This window comes from Coturnix japonica, chromosome 9, assembly GCF_054131305.1.
Source record: "Coturnix japonica strain WE chromosome 9, WE-NBRP24, whole genome shotgun sequence".
Classification (NCBI taxonomy): domain Eukaryota; kingdom Metazoa; phylum Chordata; class Aves; order Galliformes; family Phasianidae; genus Coturnix; species Coturnix japonica.
The window spans coordinates 16148865-16174678 of record NC_140671.1 but is presented as its reverse complement, the minus strand read 5'-3'; the positions used below and the strand labels follow the sequence as shown (position 1 = coordinate 16174678).

Genomic DNA, 25814 nt, shown 5'->3' with positions numbered 1-25814 from the left:
ATCTGCCCATGATCCAACTGAGGAGGAGAAGGTAGGGGAATTGCTGGTGGTAAAGCATATGGTGGGGGTCCCACTAAGGCCTCCTCTTCCCTTCGAGGCTTACGTTTTTCGACATCTTTTTCTGTTCGTGTCAAATTAAAAATGGGGACTCCTAAACCCTCTGGGCGAGTGACCCATACTGCTGCATAGTCACTTTCTTCTTGATTGAAAGGGGTTTTGGAGTTTACCCAAAAATTTAATTGCTGTTGTACCCAATCTTCATTAGAACCATACTTAGGCCACCATACTGCCGGGCCAATTTGTTGTCCGCTCCAAATTTCTACACAATAATAAATCATCTTTGCCTTATCTTTATTTCTTGTTCCTGGATAGTGCATCCAAACACTTAGCATGAACCCTAGAGGTGAGTCCTTAGGAATGGATGGTCGTTTAGAAGGGGCGGATGGTTTAGTTTTACACTGCCCCATCTCGTTCTTTACTTCTTGCTCTCTTGTTTTATTCAACGTCTGTAGCTCCCCCTAGTGCCCGTAGCTCTAGGATGCGATCTTATAATATCCTTCCCTAGTGCCCGTAGCTCTAGGGGTACACCTAATAGTAATCCTCCTCCCTAGTGCCCGTAGCTCTAGGGGAACACCTAATAATAATCATCCCTAGTGCCCGTAGCTCTAGGGGAACACCTAAAAATAATCATCCCTAGTGCCCGTAGCTCTAGGGGAACACCAAAGAATAACCCTCCATAGAGCCCGTAGCTCTAGGGGAATACCAAAGAATAACCCTCCATAGAGCCCGTAGCTCTAGGGGAATACCAAAGAATAACCCTCCATAGAGCCCATAGCCCTAGGGGTTGTGGTGGTGAAAGGGTCCCGCTTATACCCTGTACCCACCCTTCGGCGTGCCCTCACTCAGTGTTGCATTCACTCGCTTCCCCCAGGTCGTGGCCCACGCCCTCGCGGGCAATGGGAACCGCACTACTGTGGGGTCCACACTCGCTCGGGTTAGTGCCGGCTGCCGGCCCCCCTTCACAAACACACAACACTCGCCACACGCCGGATTCCCAACCCAGACCGGACTATACTCACCTGTCCTGCGTCTTCGTCCGGACTTTCGTGCACGAAAATTAAAGGGTTAACCGGTTTTTCCTTGCCTTTGTGTTTTAAATTTCGGATCGTCGGCGGGAGTAGGGCGGGAGGATAGGAGCCGAGGCCGCCTATTTAGGCGGGGCGCCCCCTCAGGCTCCTCATGCCTACGCCACTATTCCCATCCGAGTCAAGGCACCAAATTGTCATCAATTTATAAGCAATGAGCCGATAATGTTCCAATTAGAAACTTTTATTAATTGTAGCGGGTAAAACAAAAAGGCAATTCAGCGCTGGGCGACAGGGGAATCATCGTTCCTCCAACTGCCGCACCTTCCCGTCCCTTGCAACTTCTTTTGTAAGGTCCATCCCGAGTGTATTGTCCTTTAATTGGTCGGTCGTGATCGTGCCACTTGGTGTGTCGTTCCTTGGTTGGTCCTTCCATGAAACTTTGTATCCATCGGGGCGCGCTTTGCCTGTAACTATGCAGAGTACACAATCTACCCATAAAATTAGAGTGTTCTGCAACCCTTGTGGCCTCCATATTCCACCATCACATCCCGGTCCTAATGAACAAGCACTCCACCACAATGCTACTACATCCCGGTCTTAATGAGCAAACATTTTATCACAAGTACCACAGTGTAGATGCAAGACCCAGACAGGCTAAATCAAAGCATGCTTCTGGAAGGGGATGCTTTCTGAAGAATCCTTACACTAATGAGAGGACCACAAACATTCACTCAGCGAACTCCAAATCTCTGTGCCTTTGCAGGCCTAGGGTCTTGTTTGGTTCACAGAGACACGGTGGGTTGATTCTCAGCTCTGTACTGTAGCAAATGGGGTACAGATTCTGCATGACGGATGGGCAAGGAAGAAGAGAAAAGGCTGCTGCCATCCATGAGAGGGCACTGAGCTCTGCCTGGGGATGGCAGAGGAGCCAGCTGAGAACTGATGGAAAGGGCTCAGAGAGGAGAGCGGCAGATTCTGTTCCTTGCTTCCTGATCAGGAAGAACAAGAAGAGGGGACAGGCAGGAATCTGAGTTACAGCTGGGATGGAATTGTTTTCTTCAGACTGTCTGCTGTGGTGCAGTGTTTTGGTTCTAGGAGAAAACCATTGATAACACTCTGATGTTTACAGCTGCTGCTAAGCAGTGTTGTACAGAGCCAAGGCCATGGTCAGTAAAGGGCACATGGAGCTGGGAGGGAACAGAGTGAGGACAGCTGACTGATAGTGGCCAAAGGGACGTTCTCTATCAGCTGACAGCAAGCAGAAATTGTATTGAAAGGGGTGGGAGTTCATCTCAGTCTCTTCACTGCTCAGGGCCCAGCTGAGCATCAGTCTGGTGGTGCTGAGCAAGTGCTTGTGCATCAGTTGTTACATACGATTCTATATCAACGGATATATAGTGATTACTATTACTCCTCTCCTTTTATCTCTCTTAGTAAACTGCTTTGTTACAACCCAGAAGTTGTACTCTTTTTCCCAGTTCTCATCCCCATCCCACTGGGAATGGGGCAGTGCACAAAGCACTGTGAGCTGCTGAGCCACATGTTGGGTTCAACAACCACAGTCATTTTGGTGCCTGATGTGAGGCTCCAAGGGTTGTGGTAACAGCACATCTGTCCAGAGTGGACAGGGCTTTGTGGGAGTTGGAGATGTGCAGGCCATGGTGCTGATAGTTTCCCTATTTGTGAAGCTTGCTGAGTCTTCTCATGAAGCTGCATTTCACAGCTCCTTGCTTGCTGCTTGTTTTCCCTGCTGCATCATTTGTCAACTCTGGATGCTGGATTAGGGTATTTATTTTGCTATGCTGTTTGACCTTGGTTTGTACCACGATAAAATTCGCAAAGTGAAGTTTTGTGCACATTCAGCTCTTTGGACATCTTTGGGTTTTGGAAGTAATATTGTTGGTATGATTAGGAATTACACATTTTACACTGTCGTCTCTGGGAGACCAGGGGTATTCAAGGAGAGACTGGATATTGTGTTGAGGGACATGGTTAAGTGGGAGCTATTGGTAATAGGTGAACGGTTGGATTGGATGATCTTTCAGGCCTTTTCCAGCCTTGGTGATTCTATGATTCTAGGATTGAGGTTAAACAATTATTCAGGAATATCAGTGAGAGATCTGCCCCAAGGTGAGAAGGCTCTGCATGGCAGGGGGTGTGGGACAGTCTGGGCAGCTGCCTGGAGTGGTGGGCACCCCCAGGGCTTTGGAACTTCATCTCCGAGCAACTGCAGGATCCTGAGAAACTGGTAGAATATTGGAGACAGGTCTGCTGTGGCACTGGTAATCCTAAAAAGGCCCAAATGACTGCAGTGTGCCAGGGCCTGGCCCACACCTACTGAGCTGTGTTCAACACTATTCAGCATCTTCAAGGGGAAGAGAGCTGGATCTGCTGACATTGCTGCAGCCTCTGCAACTCCTGGCACAGTCCCTGCAATAGCTCCAAGTTTTTGCTACACATCCTGCAGTTGCTCCAAGCTCTGGACAGATCCCACTGTCACTCCACCCCTCATAAGGAGCTCTGCGGTCACTTATGCTACAGGTCCTGTAGCTGTTCCAAGTATTGAGATAAGAAAATTAAGCAAACCCCTGAGTGCTGCTGTAGAGACGACGGGACTGCTGTGAGACACACAAGACCTTCAGGCCTGTAGAAATGAGAGGACTCGAATCCTCTGTGCACTGTATCAGTGTAAAGAGAGGAGGAATGAAAAGAACTAGTTGTGCTTCTATCTGTGGCTGTACCTTCCCCAAATCCAGACAAAGTTGGATAAGAGAAGAGCTAAGGAAAAGCGTATTTTGAATGCTATTTATTTATCTCTTAACCTATTCGGGGAATCTGGTTCCATGTTTACATGAGCTCTTGGAGTGAGAAAATGGATAGTAGGTGTGAAAGAAGTGAAACAAATTTTTATTTATAAGTTCAATAACATTTTTTTGCACGTTGCTATATCTCACATAATCAATCAATCAAAGATGCATAAAAGATGAAGAACCATCACTGGGAATCATGCGATGAAGATGTGCACTTTATTGAAGCGGGAATAGTGAGTATTGCAACACCTTCCTGAGAGCGTGCTTGATCTCCCTGTTCCTCATGCTGTAGATAATAGGGTTCAGTGTTGGAGGAACCACTGAGTACAGAAGTGCCACTGTCAGATCCAGGAGTGGGGAGGGAATGGAGGGGGGCTTCAGGTAGGCAAAAGCACCAGTGCTGAGAAACAGGGAGACCACGGCCAGGTGAGGGAGGCACGTGGAGAAGGCTTTGTGCCGTCCCTGCTCAGAGGGCATCCTCAGCACAGCCACGAAGATCTGCACATAGGACACAACTATGAAAACATAGCAGCCTACGTCTAAACTGATAGTAAAAATGAGAAACACAACTTCCCTGAGATTTGATTCTGAGCAGGAGAGCTTGAGGATCTGGGGAATTTCACAGAAAAACTGGTTGACAACATTGCCTTGGCAGAGAGGCAGTGAAAACGTACTGGCAGTGTGCAGCAGGGAATAGAGAACCCCAGTGCCCCAGGCAGCTGCTGCCATGGTGGCACAAGCTCTGCTGTCCATCAAGGTCCCGTAGTGCAGGGGCTTGCAGATGGCAACGTAGCGGTCATAGGACATGATGGTGAGAAGGGAATACTCTGCTGACATGAAGAAGGTAAAGAAAAAGAGCTGTGCAGCACATCCTGTGTAGGAGATGGCCCTGTTGTCCCAGAGGGCGTTGGGCATGGCTTTGGGGAGAGTGGTGGAGATGCTGCCCAGGTCGAGGAGGGCCATGTTGAGGAGGAAGAAGTACATGGGGGTGTGCAGGCGGCGGTCGCAGGCTACGGCTGTGCTGATGAGGCCGTTGCCCAGGAGGGCAGCCAGGTAGATGCCCAGGAAGAGCCAGAAGTGCAGGAGCTGCAGCTGCCGCGTGTCTGCCAACGGCAGCAGGAGGAACTCACTGATGGAGCTGCTGTTGGGCATCTGCTGTTGTTGGGCTTGGAGTCCTGCTCAGAGTGCAGAAGATAATGACAAGTCCAGACCATTCTCAGAGGCACTACTCCTGCTATACTATGAAATGTTTTAATTCTCCTACAACAGTGTATATTTAGCACCATTACTTGCATTTAATTTCATGTAGATCAGTATTCCTTAAGCAGAAGCAGCATATGGAGCTCTAACCTTCCTCTTATTTTCTTATCCCTTCTCCCTGGATATTTTCATCTGTTTCATGTCTCATATCTTTACCCCAAGTGCTCTTAGAGCCCCCTACCCGAGCTTCTGTGGCATTCAGTTTCAGTTAGAAAATGCTGCCTGTTTGTAGGATAAGTGAATTATTCATGCCTACAGAAAATGAAGATAATTCCATCCTTCGAGAAAGGGGAGACTGAAAGCACATCATGTGTGAGTGTTCACAAAACAAGCAATTGATTGATGAAAAATTCTCAGAACTCTTATTGCCCCTTTTAGATTTCTGACTCCAAACCTCTTTGCCTCAGAACAGGAAATGGAAACCCCCTGCCTTGGCTCTCCGCTTGCAAAGTGCCCTCAGAAACATTCAGTTGTGCAGTGGAGCTGTGATCCCCTGCCCCAGGCAGCAGCTGTGGCAGCACAAACCCTGCCGGGGGCTCCTTACCCCACACGTCTCCCCGCAGCGCCCTGGGCAGGTCCCCGGGCAGGCTGAGTGCTGAGCCTGGCAGGCGGCAGAGTCCCATACCCGGCACACAGCCCCTGGGGCACAGCAGGGACCCTGCTCTGCAGGACAGCCCTGAGCACCCGTCTCAGCTGGAGCAGAAAGCTTTTTCCACAGTAAAGAAACATGCAGTGCCTGCAGTCAGATCTCCTATGGGATGTCCCAGTTATAGTTACCCCTTAATTAAAAGCAGCTCATGGTCAGCTGTGAGACTTACCTTGTCATGGTCTGTGAGCAATGCTCCTGCAGTGAGTTCACAGCCCGCTCACACCACACACATCCTGCAAGCTCTCTCCAATTTCTCTCCTCTCCTTCTGTCACCTGCAGGCTGTGCTGTGCACGAGATCTGCTCCTGGGCACAGCTGTCTCTCTGCAGCTCTGCCCACTTTTATGAGCTCCCTGTGTCCCAGGAACCTGGACAAGCAAGCAGCAGATTATGTCATTTTTATCCTTCCCACTCATTTCCCCTGACATGTCCCTGGGTCCTCATGGCCAACAGCTCCTGAAAGACAACAGCATCATGACTGTGCTTTGAAATCCACTCAATTAACCACCACATGTCCAGTGGTCAGTGACTGATTGGAGACATATGGGGAGTGCTCCCAGAGATCGTTTGATGAAACAATAAGGGCAACCAGACAAGGAAGGCGAGGTTTGGACTTTCCCTGTGCAGGGCAGTGATCCAGCTGAGGCAGCGCAGGAGTCTCATCCCTTGACAGAAATCCTGGAGCTGAAATGGGATTCGGCTCCCCACAGAACCACAGGAGCTGGGATTTCTCTGGTTCAGTTCAGAAGTGCACAAGGAGTTGCCTGCATGTGAGCTCCTGCTCTGAGTCCTCGGTCCTTCAGCTGGGAGGCAGCAGCTCACACACAGACACTGGGTGATGCCCAAGGTGCCTGGGCTGCTCCTGATGTTTGCAAGTGCTTGTAAACCGTGTGGGAAATCCCTGAGATAGACACCTCCTTCCTGGGCATCAGCTGAGGGCCAGAGAGGGGATAGCACCGGCTGTCCGGTGAATTCACTCACAGCTACAAGAGCAGCACAGGGCCTTCAGGAAAGCCATGCCCATGGTGTGTCCGTGCTGCTACGTCACCTCCAAGACCCACGATCGGTCTAATGTTTGTGTGCCACCTTCTGCACACTGATTCTATAGATGAGCTATCCAGTCAGGCAATGTCCAGTGATGCTTTCCAATTAGGATGTTTACTTCTGTGGTTTTGCACTAATGCAAACACCAACACACAAGAAGCTAGAAATCTTGATAGAGCTGCAGGCCTGAGCTCCTGTTTGGACCATGGGGACACAGTTTAATGGTTTCCACAACTGCACTGTAGCACAAGGGGGATACCGAGTCTTTAGGATGGATGGGCGAGGAGACAAAGAAGGGCGACTGCCCTCTGTGAGAGTGCACTGAGCTCTGCCTGGGGATGGAAGAGCAGACAGGTCAGAGCTAATGGAAATGGCAAACAGAGGAGACCATCAGTGTCTTTTCCTGTCTTCCTGATCAGGGAGAGTAAATGGAAGGTGCCCTCTGCAGACAGATGGGAATCTGATGTTGTCTGTCCCTTGTCCCATTTGGTGGCCTTTGTCACTCCATTATCTGTGGCAGGGACAGCACAGCAGGGCATGTGGCATCCAGCAGATCCATGGAGAGCACAGATGGCAGCTTCTTGACCAAGCAGTGGAGGAACCAAAGAGGAGAGGTGCTCTGCTGGATCTCATACTCTCCGGCATGGAAGGACTTGTGGGAACTGTGAAGGTGAAAGGGGCATCAGGCCATGTGCAAGATGCAAATGTATCTCTTTTAATTTATTTATTTATTTTGAGGCTGTAAGCTTAATAGTTGATCATAAATGTCAATAAAACTGAAACAAATAATTGAAGACAAAGATGGAAATCAATGAAAATATGTTAACCCTTCTCAACATGAAAAATTCTCATGAGTCTTGTTCCATTTTAAGTTGTAAATATGAATCTTTGAGGTGATTTGATGTCTTTTTTTTTCTTTTACTGAAACTACAATGTTTTCCAGAACTGTGTTCGCTGGACACAAATGCCTTCAGGTTCAGAGACACAGACAGCGGTGCCAGTGCCAATGCCCTGTGACTGTAGCCTGGTGCCCAGCACTACTCTTCCCTGCTGCCTATTTGATGTGCCTCATCCTCCAAGTTTTTTCAGCTCTCCTAAAGAAATGGCCATGGTTAAGGGCATGTTTTCAGCAGGCCATTTGGGCACACACTACTCCCACTGCCCTCCAGATTTCTCCATCCCTTGCTCTTTGTTCAGTCAGATACCTCCCAATTATCTGTCTGATTTCTGACTTTCAGGGGGATTACTGGAATTTGTTCCATCTCCCCAAAGTCTGATGGAATGTGTTGTCAACTCCTTCACTGTGATTTGATCTATCCCTTCCTATCTATTCTTTTTCTTTTTCTTCTTATACTTTTTCTTTTTCTCAATCACTGTCTCTTTTTTATTAAGGCACGAAGTCTGAAAGATGTTCATTAATGTCAGTAAAAGTGAAAAACAGAGTTGGAGACAAAGATATAAATCAATGAGAATGTGTTAACCCATCTCAATGTGTGAAATACTCACAAGTCCTGATCAGTTTTAAGTTGATACCTCTCAACTACCTGGCTGATCTATCCCAGGAAGATTACTGGAATTTGCTCCATCTCTCAGAGTCTGATGGCCTCTGTTGTCAACTACTTCACTGTGATTCAATCTATCCTATCCTACCTCAGAATAAATCATTTCTTTTAAAAATATTCCATATGAAAGACAAACTTCAATAGATGCCGCTTGAACATGGCATGCAGTTGATCACTGTGTTTTACTGTTCATTCAATTGCATCACCTTTCTTTCCATTTGCTGGCCAGATAAAAAAGAGAAATCTTTCCTTTTCCATGTGTAGCTGGTTCTCTGAGGAAAGCCAGTGGGAGTTGGTGCAAAGCAGTTTTAACACTGAGCGGATGAATGCAGAGGAGAAGAGTGATGTGAAGAAAAGTGATGCAAGTCCCATAGGTCCATTGTGAGCAGAAATTGAATGGGGAGGTTGAGAAGGACCTTTGTCAACACAGTAACAGTACAGAACTCATTGGGACATCCTGGATTGGTATCAGTTGCACAGTGCTGCTTTAATGTCTTCTTTAAACCCAACTATAAATAAATAGACAATAAATTTATACTGGATTCTTTAAGCTCTCTCCAGATATCCCTCCTTTTTGCTGAACAAGTTCTGATAACCTGAAGAAGATAACAAGATGGCATAAGGCACAGGAGATTCTTTAGGTTATAATGGGCCCCAGGGTGCATTTGATGCTGAGTTCATCAGCCTCTAGTGCAGAGAGAAGTTTGCACAAAGTGCTCAACAAGACAAAGTCGGAAGTAACAGTGAAGTTTCTTGGAGTATTAATGGGCCCACTGAGGGCCATTACCAAGTAAGCTTCCCAAGGGACTTGTTAGAGAAGATAACTGGAAGCCATGACTACAGGCAGGCAAAGGCACTGGCATGCTAAGAAACCTCTCCTTTGCCTTACGAAGCAGACAGGTCAAGCCCTGATTGCAAGACCAGTGGTAGAGAGATCCTGTCTCTCATGTTGGCTCCTGGCATTTCCTGGGGCAATGGGTTGGAGGTCCGTATGATGTTAAATGAAAGACATGGGGACAGAAGATCCCAGGCTCTACATGTGGTGCAAGGACGCTGTGAGGTTCATGTCCCATATGAGACCTATGTTTCATTGCAGGATGTGAGAAGGGATGTGAGAAGGGCCCAGTCTGAACAAGCAGTCAATCCCTGTGAAACTCTGAACTTCAGATCTCTCAGTTCCAGTGCCCTCGTTTGCACATTCTCCCAGAGTTTGAAGTCCTTTATGTTCTGCGGTGCACAATCAGGCACTTGTTCTTGTTATACGTTACGCACTTGGTGCTTAGTACCAACTGGTACCCACTTCTCTGACTTGTCCACATCTCTCTGCAAGTCCTCTCCACCCTCAGTGGGGGCAACAGCACCTCCTCATCTGGTCTCATCAGCAAACTTGCTCAGAACGTCTTCTAGTCCTGCATTCAAGTCATCTGCATAAACATGAAAGGAAAGTGGCCCCAAAATGGAACCCTGGGGACCCCGACAGTGACCATCTACCAGCCTGATGGAAAAAACTGACTATAATCCTTTGGGACTGACCTACTGGCCAACTGCTCACCCACCACATTGTGTTTCTGTCTAGCCATATGCAGAACATTCTGTCCAGAAGGTTGTTGTGAGAAACAGTATCAAAATCTCCACTGAAATCCTCAAGGATTACATCAACTGGCTTCCCTTGGTCAACTAAACGGATAACTGTGTCACAAAATGAGCTTAAATTAAACAGGACCTTTGCCTCACAAACTTGTGTTGGCTGCGACCAATGACAGAATTGTCCTTCAGCTGTTTTTCCATAACTCCCACCATCATTTTCTCCATAATTTTACCAGGCTCTGGACTGACAGGTCCATAATTGCCCATGTCATCTTTCTTGCTCTTCCTTACAATGAGACAACATTTGCCAGCTTCCTGTCAGCTGGCATGACCCTAGACTTCTTTAGATGCAATTGAAATGACAGCCCAGAGCATACTAAGGCGTCATCATTGAAAGAAAGTAGATGTGCCATAGCTTTGCAATGTCTTGAACTCCAGAGTATGCCACAAATGGAGCAGAGGGGAAGATTTGCCTCTTCTGTAGTGAACTCATTCATTTGGTAAGCAGAATAACACTACCTGATACATGAGGACTGTGTCTCTGCTCTGCTCTGCTCAGCTCACAGGGCAGAGGTTCAGGGTGTTGCTCTCATGTCAGTGCAGGTAAACTCACTTTAACCTTTTTTCTTCTGTAAATGCTTCCTCTGTTTGTATGCTCAGATACACTTCCACATTCCCTCAAGTACACTTCCATATATCATTAACAATTACACTTTCTTATACCATCAAAACTGTTTGTCAAACAGTACAGTTCTTCAGTTCACATAAACTCCCTTAATACAGTCTGTATTCTTCAGTTATAAACACTGTGCCACAGAACCAGCACTGATTGAACCACCTCCCTCACACACTTCCTCGCAAGCAGTACATAGTATTACATAAATGGGTTGACACTCATTGGTCGGGTGGAATGTACACCTCTCCTCAGGACAATCTTACTAATCTACAGAGTACAAACTCCTGTCTTCTTACATACAAGCAGAAAGTTCTTATGAGTGGACACACAACACAGTCTTTCACTTTGTCCGTGTCTGGCCATTTCCCTCACAGGAGGAAGGAAACATGGATCGGGACTCGGCACTCACCCTGCAGCTGTTCTGTGTCTCACTCACACCACACTCACTCTGACATTTAGATCAAAAACCATGGTTTATTCATACTACACAATGCTGACAACGTTTTCTAGCTGGAATCTTAATAACACTCATACTCTGGTCGACCAGTTGCAAACGTTCATGTTTTTCCCAGAGTCGGCTTGACACACGGTACCAAACACTTAAAGCAGATGATAATATTGAACATACAACCTATAACCCCCATGATTACAACTTGGAGAACCCAGGCTACCATTTGACAGGCTATCCACTATATCCCATACCCGTAGGAGAGACCAACCTAGGTCCCTCCTATTGTCAACTACCTGGGAGAGAGTATTTGTTCTTGTTTCCATTCATATGACATACAGTTCCCTTTCATAGGAACTCACCCAAGGAGTCTTCCTACCCAGCTGGCAACCAAAGCCATGAGCTCACCTCCCTGGGAGCAGCACGTATGGCTGTAAACTGTGTAGGATGTCTCCTCAAGACATATGGGCTCCACTTACCATACACATACCTGGTCCACCTATGGGTGGTCCTTGTCTGTCCCTGCAGTGATCAGGTGAGGAAGGGAGTCCTTCAGAGAAATCTCAGGGTGCGCCAAAAGTGTCTCCCTCTCAGCTGGTCCTGCAGCGAACAGAGCTGGTCCCACCTGGGCCGCCAAATTGACTACAGGAATTGAACTCTATAACCTCTATAACTGATACAGTCTCCCATGACATACTTATACCAAAGCTGAGGAAGTAAGGGATAGGTGATTGGACAGTGAAGTGGGTCGAGAACTGGCTGACTGGCAGAGTGCAGAGGGTTGTCGTTGGCGGTGCAGGGTCTGGCTGCAGGGCTGTAACTAGCGGCGTCCCCCAGGGGTCTGTGCTGGGTCCGGTCTTGTTCAACATCTTCATCAACGACCTTGATAAGGGGATAGTGACCACCCTCAGCAAGTTTGCTGATGACACGAAGTTGGGAGGATTGGCTGACACGCCTGAAGGCTGTGCTGCCATTCAGCGAGACCTGGACAGGCTGGAGAGCTGGGCAGTAAGACACCGGATGAGGTTTAACAAAAGCAAGTGTAGAGTCTTGCACCTGGGTAGAAATAATTGCATGCACCAGTACAGGCTGGGGGAAGAGCTGCTGGAGAGGAGCTCTGCTGAGAGGGATCTGGGCGTCCTGGTGGACGACAGATTGACCATGAGCCAGCAGTGTGCCCTTGTAGCCAAAAAAGCCAATGGCATCCTGGGGTGCATTAAAAAGAGCGTGTCCAGCAGGTCGAAGGAGGTGATCCTCCCCCTCTACTCTGCCCTGGTGAGGCCTCATCTGGAATATTGTGTCCAGTTCTGGGCTCCCCAGTACAAAAAAGACAGAGATCTCTTGGAAAGAGTCCAGTGGAGGACCACAAAGATGGTGAAGGGCCTGGAGCATCTCCCCTATGAGGAGAGACTTAGGGAACTGGGTCTGTTTAGCCTTGAGAAAAGAAGGCTGAGAGGGGACCTGATCCAGGTCTATAAATATTTGAGGTGTGGGGGGCAAAGAGGTGAGGCCAGACTCTTTTCAGCAGTGTGTGGAGGAGGGACAATGGGAAACAGACAGAAACTGCACCATAGGAAATTCTGCACTAATGTGTGCAATAACTTCTTTATGGTGAGAGTGACAGAGCACTGGAACAGGCTGCCTAGGGTGGTTGTGGAATCTCCTTCTCTGGAGATATTCAAGACCTGCCTGGATGCTGAGCTGTGCAACGTGGTGTAGGGAACCTGCTTTGGCAGGGGGACTGGACTCAGTGGTCTCTGGAGGTCCCTTCCAACCCCTACAATTCTGTGATTCTGTGAATATCATGGAGTTGTTTGGATGGGGAAAGACTACCCCTTTGAATGACCTTTTGTCAGGGCATGTCCTGGGATTCCTAGGATCCTCAAAATGCAGCACTGCTTCTGTCACTGAAAAATGGGGCCCTGTGTGGGACGGAGGGAGGGTCCATGAGTCCCTGGCCCACCTGACTGAGTATTTCCATGGTCTTAGCAAAGACATACTTACAACTTGAGAATGACAGTTAGCTGTGTTCATGGTGGCATGGCCACTTTTAATGGCCTTGAACTGTCTGAACATAACTGAAGAGGCTCAGGCTGATGCAAATCAGCTATTGAATGATAGTGTTGAAAAATTGGAAAGACAGGTGGCAGTTTTGATGGGAAAAAACCTAATTCAATCATTCTCCTATGGAAGATCAGTAACAACTGTCTGGAGGACCATGGGGGCCCTGTACAAGGGAATCTGTATAAAATGGACTCTGTAAATGAAGGCACTAAAAGGTCAGATTTTGAGGTTCCATTTGGACTAGATCTATTTGAGATCTGACTGATTGTAACCCAAAAATGAAAAAAAAAAAAAAAAAAAAATGCAGGATAGGCTGGTGGGAGTGCCCTGACCAGTGTCCACCCCCCAAACCCTGCTGCCCATAATACAGCAGCTGAACTGATGGATATAGTACAGTGGTTTAGACAGAAACCAAGAGAGCATGCCAGCATAGCTGCTCTGGTTATGGACATGGAGGCAGAAAGTGCTATGGTGAATGGACTGGAAATTTCAAAACTGACATCCATTACTACTAACCCTGCCCTCAGGCAAAGACTTTATGCTCTTGTCTGGAGGGCTTCTTGCAATAAAGATTGGCGGATTTGCTGCGTAGACCGGTCAGAACTCAGATCTGCGTTGTGCTTCCTGCGGCACCAAACGCCCAACCGTGGCAGTTCCGCTTATTGGCCAGCAGGTGGCAGCAGAGACCACGGAAAGAACGTCTGCGGGACAAACCCTGGGGATCCGTTCTTTTGATTATAGGGGAAGAACACAAAGATGGAAGAGGAAGGAAGGGGGAAAAAAAAAAGAAAAAAAAATAAATCAAACCACAGCAAACAAATAAAAACTTCTCCAAACGTAGCAAACTTGAATGTCTGTCAATAAATTAATGAGTAATTAAATTGATATCCCTTTCCCGCCCTCCCCCCCCCCCCCCCCCCCCCCCCAACTTCTGAGATGAAAAAAAAACACTTCTTTTAGAAGAAAACAGAGTAGTAACAACTTCTGTACCTACATTCACCACTCTGAGATCCTGTCTGGGTCTCCCAAGGCTTGTAAATAACCACTGGGTCGGTTCTGATGTCGCGTGATTTGTTGTCAGTTCTCTCATGGTTCTCCGGTCAGTTCTCCGGTGCCAGGATCTGCCACAGGGCATTCTGACCACGGGCATCATGTTTCTACGCTGCCGCCTGCATTTAACAGGCAATGGGACTGCCCAGCATGTGCAAGGCAGCACCTCTTTCACACCACCAGAATGTTTAAGGCTGTTGGGATTGTTGTTAGCGTCCCATTAACACTGAGGCTAGAGATACCCTTAGGATTGACATTACTATTAGCATTACTTTGATGGTGCCCTATCTGGGTCATTTCCAGGGGATGTCAGGAGTAAGGCACAGTGTCAGGAGAAAAAGAACAGACTCTGTTACTTTATAAACGTGATAATAGAGAGAGTTCATTGGAAAAAATACAACTCTTAAATAATGCAAAGCATGCTTCTGATTGGATGCAGGCATCATCTGGGCTCTGATTAATATTACTCTTAAGGTAAAGATTATTGTTACCATAATGATTTTTTTTTTGGATTATGATCAGGGTTAAGGTTCCTTTTGCTACAAACTTCTAGCATCATTTTTGTTGTTGCATTTGGAGTTAGGGACGATTTTAGAATCAGGGTAAGGGTTAGGATTAGAGTTACATTGCGGGTTAATGCTGTTATCTTTACAGCTCCTGTGGGGATTGGGGTCTGGGTCAGGTGTTTAAAAATGAAATGAAAAAAGAATTAAAAAAATATATTGAAAGCTTCAGATTTCCTTAATCTTTGTGGGAATCATATAATGTGCAACTCAGATCTACCTCTTCGTGCAGTGACTGCCTGTAAATTTGCTAGAGCCTAATATAATATGGCCTTGTGCTTTCCACTAACTCACCTTCATTTCATTTTCATTACATTTGCTTGGTAGTCAGATTTTGGTGTGTGGATATTTTAAAACAATCTGACATTAGCAAAAAATTAAAAATAAAATTAAAAAAAATGCACAACAGCATCGTATCAATTTTTATAGATAAGATAAAGAAGAGCAGTTTCCCTTAGTTTTCTGTGCCTCTTTACTTTCTTACCCTCTCCCCTTGTGTGAGAAACTCTCAAAGTCAAAGATTTCTAGTTAGGCAAAGATGGCAGCGATAGCAGCAGTGCTTATTCATTATTGCAGTACTGCGCGCACATCCCCTATTGGCAAGGGAGAAACTGCACACCAGTCAGTGAAATCAATTCTGTTCTGTGCCCTAAACCCACTGCAGGTGATGCTCTCATGGCTCTCATTGGTTGAGCATCTCAGGCTCACAGACTCCTCGAGACTGTGGCTAGGATTCATTTCCATAGAAGGTCAATTACCAACCTCTTGTTTTTAGGTCTGCCTTGTACTTTTCTGCGGACAGAGAAGGGCAATGTTTCCAAAAGTCAGTACATTCATTCTGTCCTGTGCTGGGCTCTACCCACCCTGTATTTATCTTGTGCTTGTCTCAATTCTCCCCATGTCAGAATGCCCCCAGTCTGAACTTAATTCTGTTCAGCAACTTTCTTGGTGGAAAAACTACTTATACAGCTGTTTTACAAGAGGGTTATACATTCAGTTAGGGCCTACACTATGTACTGAAAATACTGGAAACTTCCACTGCAAAAACACAATCTACCTCTCCCATCTGTGCAGCCTTGCAGACCCAGAGCATGCCAGGTTATTTCTGCTTTCATAGCATTTGCATGCTGTAGGGTGAGCACAAGGTTCTGCTGCTTGATTCTTCTGCAAGAGCTGCCTACCGGCAAATGGTTGCAGGGATGGAGGATGTGACTTGACAGGAGGGCTTGAGAGGTCAAGGGTGAAGATGGGACTCCTCTTGTCAAGATGAGAGTGGCTCAGAGCTTGTGCTGCTGCCTGGTGCCTGGGACTGGCAGCCTGACTCTAAGTCCCCATCTAAGATGCTCAGCTTCACCTCACTGATGGTGACCTGCTCCTGCATGGTGGTGCTGCTGTTGGGGCACTCGGGCTGTGCTTGGGATGGGCAGCACTGCAAAGGCGCTGGGTCACAATCCTGGCAGGTGACTGCTGTGTCTGGCAGGCTCAGGTCAGCATCTTCAGCAGAGCCAGGAGATATGAGAGCATGAACGTGGATGAGCCCCTTGTGTCCATCACTGTTACCATGTGGAAGGCTGTCATCCAAATTGCAGCGATTCGTGCTTAATAAGAACTCTCCATTGATGGAAACACACTGCACATCACTACTTGGTTTGGATCTTTGGGGTTGACAAGGGCTCGAATCACCTAGGAAGGCATAGAAACACAAGGGTTAGTGTCAAAGGTTTGCAAGTTGAATCATGAAAGAGGTTGTTGATACTTGGTAATAGAGTGGCGGCAGGAAGAAGCAAATAAGCTTCAAGCAACAGAGCCACTGTCTTGAAAGTGATCCTCATTCAGGTCCAGCTCGTGTGTTGTTACACTGTAATCTGCTTCTTTGGGTCTACCTAGTGGGCAGCAACACTCGAGCTGTTACTGATATCATTGAAAAGAACTGGAGACAATTGTTCTATTCCTAAGAGCTTCAAGGTGCCTAGAAGCACAAATAGAAACCAGCAGTATTTCATCACTTCACCAGAAGGAAGGTCAAACACCTGAGCTGTGAAGAGCAGTTACAGAACCTATGCATAAGATCACACCAGACATACTTTGTTCTAACAACAGTTATGGCACATAGTCCATTTCCTTCAATATTCCCAAAATGAAATGATGTGGAGCATTACAGGGAAAGAAACACTGCACACAGACACTATGACCCTGATTAGACTCAAGCAGCAGACTTAAAACAAGTCAGAGTTTTTGATTCCAGGATATTTCAGGACCTATCGTGTGAAATTCAGTTACACAACAGTGCCTAGGTGCCTGCGTTTCAAGCAACTTTCAGATCACAGCCATGTAAAATAAAAACAAATTCAGTGCAGAAATAGCAAGCCTGTACCTTAATACTCATGAGATTATCCATTTTTTACAGCACTCTGACTAAGTTCTAAAACTTGCTCATCCCAGTTCACTTCAGCAAGTTCCACCAATTCAAGCAACGCAGTTCTGAGATCCTGTGTATGTTGTGCAGATAGAATTGAACAGTGCAGAAATAATCTCTGACAGCTTTAAGAGCTCTGTTCTGCTTACAAACTCTCAGTCCAAAACTATTCTCAGTTTTAAGGAAATGAACACCTGAAGCAGTTGGATCATCTGCCGCATTCTGCTTCTTGGCATCATGATTAGCACAAAGGGTTTTCTGCTGTCCTGCAGAGATGGAAAAAGTCCTGCTTACAAATGGACCAAGTTTCAGTGTACAGCAGAGTTTGTACCAGACTAAAAAGCCACGCCATTCAATTCATGTGCTCAGGTTGTTATGCACTCCGAAAGGAAACAGAACTAACTGTTGGATTCTGAAGGCAATCTGTGGGGTCCTACATTACCTCCTGATTCTGGAAGAGGAAATTCTAATAGCAAATGCAGAACTTTGATCTTTGTAGACATGAGAAGAGCTGGCATTTAGGAACATTCATTTCAGGGAAATCAAATGATGTGTCTGTATTTTTTACTACAGATAGTATAGGGAGCAGCCAGTTGAAGAACCAGATACAAAAAATACAGCCCATTGGCAAGAAAATACTTCTCCTTAAATTCTGTATGCTATCATGGTACAGAATTAGGCTACAGTGCCACATAGGCCAACCAAGTGTAGAACCAAATCCACAAAATACTGGTAGACAAAGTAGCAAAAACAGGGACAATATTCAGCAGACAGGCCTTTCTACCCACAGCTCAGCATGTTCTGCCATCCGAAAAGCAAGGCCTCTTGTCAAGCTCAGCTATTTCCCTTCTCAGTGTATTCTAGCACCACTGATACCCACTGGTATCCTCCTGTAGAGTGCCATCATATTGTCATCATCCAAAGGGAAAACCCACACAGCAGAGCATACAGCACTACACCCATGCTCCAAATATCCGCCTGAAAAACAAAAAGACAAGCTTACAAACCTGAAGCACCTCAAATGGCTTCCTGACAGACTGGATTGTCTGCCCTTGCCAAAGCCCACATATAGCCCATGAAAAGCTGGCTCTTTCCCTCAGGAAATAAAACCTTATCGTCCCAGAGAAAGCATATAACCCTCATTCAATTGCCCTTCCACTCAGCTTAGAGCACTACTAAAACCAGCATCTTCACCTTAGCTCATCACACTGCTGCAGTTCCTTTTACAAGGATTTCACTGGCAAAAATGAAATCAAAGCCGTCACAAGGGATTTAGCACAGTTACATGTTACTGGCTACGAGAGCTGTCAGCACAGTCACCTGTCAGGCTTTGCTGATGTTCTATTTATGTAGAGGCACAACAAGGTTCAGACACCTCACAGTGCAGTTCTCACTTTGACTGTAAAGAAAAAGGAGGCTTGAAAAGCAGTGTGTGGAAAACAAAGAAACAAGAATTAGAACAACAGTGGGGCCATGGCACTTGTAGGAATTGCTCCGCCTTTAACAGCGATTCAAGAAGGATGAGGGCATTCCAAACCAGACCAGTTTGGACAGATTAACAACTGCAAGTAGTGGGTTCCAAAATTCCAGACATGAAATCAAAGCTGGAAAAACTCTTCACATTTTCATCTCTCAATTTTTAGTACATTGTGCATTACAACGGAAACAATTCTTCACATACAACTTGGAAGCTAAAGACAAGTCTGACAAAACAGACTGCACAGAAATGATGGATAATTAACAGAGCAAATTGCTCTTTCAAACACTTACTAATAGAAAGAGATCTCTGAAGTTGCTGTTCTGTAGAGCACCAAAGCAGTCGCTTGAGGCAGTTCAGGATTAGCCTGAGACGAACCAGCCAGCTGTGAACTGAGACCAATTGCACTTCTTCTATTTTACTTTCATTCTATGTGACCTCACTAAGCAAATATTGTCTAAGACCATGAGTATCACATAAATGTGCAGATCTCAAGCTGCTCACTTATCTAGTACCCTTGGCATGATGCTTTATTTTCCTCAGCTATTCATCTAGATTGTGTCTGTTGATTGTGCAACAACAGCCTGTTGGTCTCGATTACCTGTGAGAGGCTCTAACTTTGGCCAGGAAAAATCATTTGAGGATAAGTAATTATCTGGGACTCAGTAAGGCAGTCTTCCCATGCTTTCATAACAGCAGAGATACACACACACACAAACTCGTGGAACCCCACTGCTTTGCACAATCCTGTGCACACTCACATGTGTCATGCACTGATTTCCCAGCCAGTCCTCATGGGGTCTATTACTTAGGACAGGAGTGTAGGGGAGCAGCCAGAAGCTGTTTGCATTCCCTGCTGTCTGCTGGGCAGCTTTGCTGGAGATGCTTGGGTTGCTTTGCTTTTCCTTGGGAGGTGGGAAGGAGCTTTGGGTTGGAGGCACATCCCGTGCCAGAGCATCTCGATGGCACGTGTGTGGCACTGATCTGCAGCAGATGAAGGGGAGGAGGTCCCAGCACAGCCCTGCACCATGCTCTGCCACACTGGGCAGCTTGTTCCTGGCTCAGCAGCGCCATCAGACAAGGAGCAGGGAAGGAAATCAAGGATGGGGGGTACCATCAAACGCAGTTAGTGCATGCCTGTGCAAGACAAACAGACCCAGAGCTTGCGGGTTATTCCTGCTTTTGTAGCATTTGTGTGCTGTAGCTGAGCAAAAGGTTCTGCTGCTTGAATCTTCTTCTGCAAGAGCCACCTACCGGTAAATGTCTGCAGGGATGGAGGATGTGACAGAAGCATTTGTCTCCATGACAGCGTAGTTACACTTGGTCTAGAGAGTGAGAGAGGCAGGCAGCACTGCCTGATGTTGGTCAGGGCGAGTTCCTCCTGCCGCAGCACGATGATGGCAGGGCTGGAGATGATCTGCAGGGACAGCTCACAGGTGAGAGCCAGGAATGGACACGGCGGGAGGACAGAGGTGTTAGGGAGCAGCCACGGCATCAAAGAGCATCAAAAGGCCCTGAAAAGCATCACAGCCACAGCCAGGAAGCTTGGGGTTTTCATGAGCAGCATCCAGGATGCTAGAGACTATTTGCTGCCATACACAACGGCAGCAGAGCTCTCGCTGCAGGCATCCCAAAGTCAGGCAAAATGGGAACACACCCAGAGCTCGGCCGCACAAACCCCACAGCCGGAGTGTTGTAAGCTGAGCTGCCTTGCAGTTTCTTGCACTCATCCCAATCTCTGCGAATGAAAACTCGGAATTCAGTCAAGGCGTTGATTGAGCACGAGCGTGCCTTTATTCAATAGGAGAAAGGAGGGGATGTGAGGTCTGGAGGAAAGATGGGACTCATCCTCTCTTGTAATCATGAGAGCTGCTCAGAGACCGTGCTGTTGCCCGGAGCCTGGGACTCGTGTCCTGATTCTGTGCCCCCCTGCGAGATGCTCAGCTTCTCCTCGGTGATGCTGACCTGAGCCTGCATGGTGGTGCTGCTGTCGGGGCACTCGGGCTGTGCTTGGGCTGGGCTGCACTGCAGAGACATTGAGTCCAGGCTGGTGCCTGAGGTGTCTGGTGGGCTCAGGTCAGCAGCTTCAGTAGGGATGGGATGAATGAAGGCTTCAACGATGATGACCTTCTTCTCTTGATAGCTGATGTTATATGGAAGGCTTTCATCTGAACTGCAGCATTCTGTGCTTAGTAACAACTCTTCATTGATGGAAGATGCGTCATCGTAACATGCCCTGCGTCTTGGGGATATACAAGGGCTCGGGTCACCTAGGAAGGAGCAGATGTACAGCAGTTAGTGTCGAACGTTCACAAGATGAACCATGGAGATTCTTGACATTTGGCTATGTAGTGGTGGTGGGCAGAAGCAAATAGGCTTCTAGCAACAGTGTCACTGTCTTGAAAGTGATCCACGTGCAGGTCCAGCTCTTGTGTTGACAAGAGACTCATTTGGGAAAGACAGGGATCAAGACGGGCTTGAACGCCAGAAGGAGGTACAAGCCCACTGAAAGCATGAATTCTACCTGTGTTGCTGACAAGCAGTGTTTTGTAAGCTGGACTTGCACCCTTACCTGCCAGGACCAAGACTTCTCCTTCAGAGGGCTCCCTGGCACTGCTCTGCAGTTGGTGTTTGGCCACAGGGGATGGTTTGCCCAGGCAGAAGCAGGAACACCAACTGCCAGCTGCTGACTCTGCCCTCTTCCTGGGAGAACTCAGTCTGCAGAGAAAACAGAGCATGCTGTCAGACGTGGTGCAGGGTGATGGAAGAGCTGCACCGAGCCCTGGCCAAAAGTTGCCTGTTCTGGGCACTGCCTGCTTTCTGCTGAAACACAGCTTAGAAACGCCCTCTGTTTCAAACAGCAGAGGATGCTTCCATTCCTACAGCTCAGCCCTCAAGTCCTGAAGGCTAAATACCTCTCAACGATGTCAAGCAAGGACATGGATCCGGAGAATGTCGGAGGCTCAGGCTGCTTTGCTCTCCCGGGGCTGGCCTTCACCAGGGAACAAAGGCCGTTGATGAGCTTGCCCCATTTCTTTGGCTCTGCGCAACAAAACAAAGAAACCAGTTCATTTCAGGCCTGGCTCGGTTGGACGAAGCTGAGCGCAATGCATTCGACAGAGCATGTAACAACGGGAAGAACATTCCCAACAAGGACACGTAAGAATGGATTTTCCCCATCCCTGGAGGTGCCCAAGGAGATTACTGTAGTTCTCTTTCTAAGCTTGCTGAACTTGGGCATAAACAAACCCCCTGAAAGTAACATTCTGACCCTATTTGACTAACTCGCGTTGTCAAATGTAAATTACGCACCTGGCTTTGGCAATGAATTGAGGAGGGAATCGGGAACTTTTCCACTGATGAGTTCCATGCACTCACCAGGGAAAAGCCCAACCTGTAATTAGAACAAAAAGACAGGTGAGCATTAGCCCGAGCCCAGAGCCAAAGGGAAGGTCCACTGACAGTGACACAGGGCAACTGTTTGCATCCAGCAGCCATCCGTTGCAGGCAGAGCAGCTCCAAGCTGAGATTCCCAACTCTACTGAAGTTGTGCTCTCTAGTCAAAAACGTGTGCCTACCTCAAAGCCACGCTTGCCTCTCCACCAGGGGCTCAGCCTGTTGATATGTCCTCATATCAACAATGCTCACCAGATCTCTGACCTGAAAGAGATTGAAACATCAATCCCAGATTCAGCAAATCTGGTAGGAAAACAAAGCAGAAAGGACTGCCCTCTTCTATGCACGACAACACGGAATGCCTGGAACTGCTTACCTCCAGAGAGAGCTCATCTGGCCCCTGGGTGACGTGGCTCTTAATAACATGGGCTGCCGCAAATGCTGGTACGTTTAAAGATGACATAGCACGCACCAGCTGCGGCTTCTGCATGTTATCAGCCTGCAAAACAGAGAACAGGCCGTGGTCAGGAGCTGAGGACAAACCAGGAGGATTTCAAGGTGAGGAGCACATCTGCAGAGAAAGCTGCAGCAAATGCGCTCCGTCCTTCTCAGGAGCACTTCAGAAGGAGCTGCACGTCTCATAGCTCTGGAGCAGCACTTCTTCCCCACCCTTCACTACTCCAAGCAGCTCCAACAAACTTCTCAGAAGAAATCCAGGCCAGCACAGACCTGGCAGACCAGAACCAAGTGCAGCTTGTGTGACGGCAGTGCCCACTCCTTGCTTCCACCCTGCTCCAGCTGGTTAAGGAGTCTGAGCATCACTGGCCTTTGACAACTCAAGACTTCCAGCACCTCATGCCAACATTTCTCACTAAGATACACCTAAGGCATTGAATTCTCTTCTCACTACCTCCTCTCAGTCCTCCCCTAGGAACAGAAACCATTTAGATTCTACAGCAAACTACAGCATCTACCCTGCAAGAGCACACTGAACCACCTGCAACAATGAAACATGGTTTTGGAGAGTGGGTCTGAAAACACACCTTTAGACAGCTGTCTCCCTGTAGCCAAAAGGAAACCAAGTAGCAAAAGAAGAGTCCAGCCTGAAACATGCCCATGCTACTAGCCCAAGTTTCTCACAGTGAATGCAGAATCCATCCTGTTCTTGAGGTAACAAATGACCAGTGGGTCTCCTCTTGCTCCACCCCTTCTCCTTCAAAGCCAGAAAAAGAAAAACAGGTAGAAGAAAACCCAGACGTACCTTTCCACACAAAGAGCAGAAAGTGGAACAGCAGTTGTCTCCTTCCTGAGACATGGTGGGGAGCATCCCAGAGGAAGCCCAAGTTCTTTGCTTCTCTCCACAGGGACTTCAAGCACTCTTGGCAAGAGCTGCTTTGGTTCTTTCTTCAATTGCTTCCATCACCAGAATCTCCTTTGGAAAAGGAACCCGAATGAAAGAATCAGCAAATGAAAAAGAATGAGCAATAGCCACTTTACCAGCTTTCTCCTAACATGCAATTTAGACCCCCAATTCGGGCAAGGTCTTAAAATCAGCTGGTTACAAGAACTGTCCCAAAATATATCCAGCTTCTGTACAGCTGCTGTTATTTCTGACAGCGAGTGTAATCACAGAATCATAGAATGGCCCGGGTTGGAAGGGACCTCAAGGATCACGAAGATCAATCACCTCCCTGTCCCTGCTGGCCATCCCCTCTTCTGATGGAGCCCAGGGGACCATTTGCTCTCTGAGCTGCAAGAGCACGCTGATGGCTCACGTTCTGTTTTTCATCCACCAGGACCCCCAGGTCCTTCTCTGCGGGGCTTCTCTTAAGGACTGCTCCTCCCAGTCTGTAGAAATGCCTGGGATTCCTCCAGCCCAAGTGCAAAACCTTGCACTTTGCTGTGTTCAACCTCATTAGATTCACGTAGGCCAACCTCTCGGTTGAGCTCCCTCTGAATGGCATCCCTTCCTTCCACTGCGTCAGCCGCACCACTCAGCAAACAGCAGAGGGTGCACTCCATTGCATCATTGGTGTCTCTGATAACCATGTAAAAAAGCACTGGTCCCAAGACAGACTCCTGGATGACACCACTTGTTATCGGCCTCCACCTGGACATCAAACCATGAATCACCACCCTCTATCCTCTACAAAACCTCTTTGTCTTCTACTCCTGCTGCAGCTGCAATGGCTGCACCAGCATGACTCACGTTTGACAATCCTCCAGCTCTGGCCTAGCCATGCACAGCAGCAGTCCGTCTCCCTCCCAGCTCACTCACCAGTGTGCTGCTGTGCCCCAAATTCAGTGCAGTAGCACTGAGAGCAGGCAGCACCCATCACCCTCCTCTAACTCTCTCTGCCAGCTGCGATGAGGACTGACATAGCACGCCCACCCCAGCCCAGCTTTTCTGCTGAGACACCTCCCAGCAACCACCCAGCACCAATCCCAGTTGCTGCAAGCTGTCTGAGAGCCTGCTGGAGTGCACTGACAATAACTTTGTGGGTCAAGTATTAAGCACACCAAGCAGAAGGGAAGCATTACTGGACATGGTGCACAGCAGGGGTTAAGACTGGAGGTGGTCAGGGCTGTAGTGATTATGCCCTCCTAGAGTTCCTCATCTCAAGGAATGCAGGCCTGGCAAAAAGCAAAGTCAGGATCCTGAGCTTCAGGAGAGTCAGCTGCAGGCTGTTCAAAGAATTCTTGCATGAGAGACACTGGAAAACTGTTTTTAGGGGTAAAGGAATGGAAAAGAGATGGTAACTTTCTCAGAAAACCTTACTCAGAGCTGGAGCTCTGAGCTCCATCCCGACCACACGAAACACAGTAGAGGAGGCAGGAAAGCAGCATGGCTGAACCTGCTGGTTACAGGGAGCAACAAGAAGGAAATGGAGAAACAGCGGAAACGGAGACATGCAGCCTGGTCGCTTTGGTGGCCTTCTACAGTGGAGTGACAGCATCAGTAGGGAAAGGAAAAGCAACTGACATCACTCAGCCAGACTTTTGCAAGGCCTTCGATGTTGAGCAAGTTTCCTGTTAGAACTCAGTGTGAACAAATCTACCACTGAGCAACACCCTGAGCCCCCACTCACCTCAGCAGAGGTCAGCCTGCACCCCAGCCTTCCGCCTATTCTGCTCCATTGATGGAAGCACACCGGGCATCATTGCTACTCACCCGACCAATGATGATAGGGGCAGAAAAGGGAATTCCTCTTTACCTTTCAGATGAAAAATTGATGACTGTGTGGAATCTTCCCAGTACAGCTGTGGGGCCTTCCTTTACTTGTATCCTGCTGCTCCGTGTCACAGTGGGAGAGCTGCTCTGGCCTCTCCTCTCAGCCTGTGCCTCCTGCAGTGTGAGCAGCTTTGTGGATAGAGGAGACACCCACACAGACTTGGGCCTGGATAGAGAACTGTGCCCTACAACATAGGTACATTTACATCACGCTCTTTTCCTTGTGTGTGAGCAATCCTTGCTCTTTTCAGATGGTACTATGAGCGTGTGACACCCCAAACACATAGTTAGCATCTGTCCATATCATTAAGGCTCTCGTCAAGGCAGTTATTTCAGCCTTCTGAGGGGTAGTCCCCATGGCTGATGGTTGTGCTTCCATTCCCTGCTCAGTAGCAGTTACTGCATGTCCTGCCTTAAAGCCTCCTTGTCTCACAAAACTGCAGCTGCTGGTAAATCAGGCGTCTTCTGCATCTTCTAAGGGTTCGTCCTTCAGC

At 47.7% G+C, this 25814-nt stretch overlaps 1 protein-coding gene across 1 annotated transcript in view; it reads left to right on the top strand.

The window, feature by feature from the left end:
• The first annotated feature begins 390 nt into the window (after window positions 1–390).
• The window catches only part of LOC146759698 (myosin-binding protein C, cardiac-type-like), a 59280-nt gene continuing 33856 nt past the window's right edge, over window positions 391–25814 (top strand). Inside the window, exon 1 of the mRNA XM_085509849.1 lies at window positions 391–403. Within this exon, the coding sequence (XP_085365975.1) occupies window positions 391–403 (13 nt within the window). The remainder of the gene's footprint in view (window positions 404–25814) is intronic.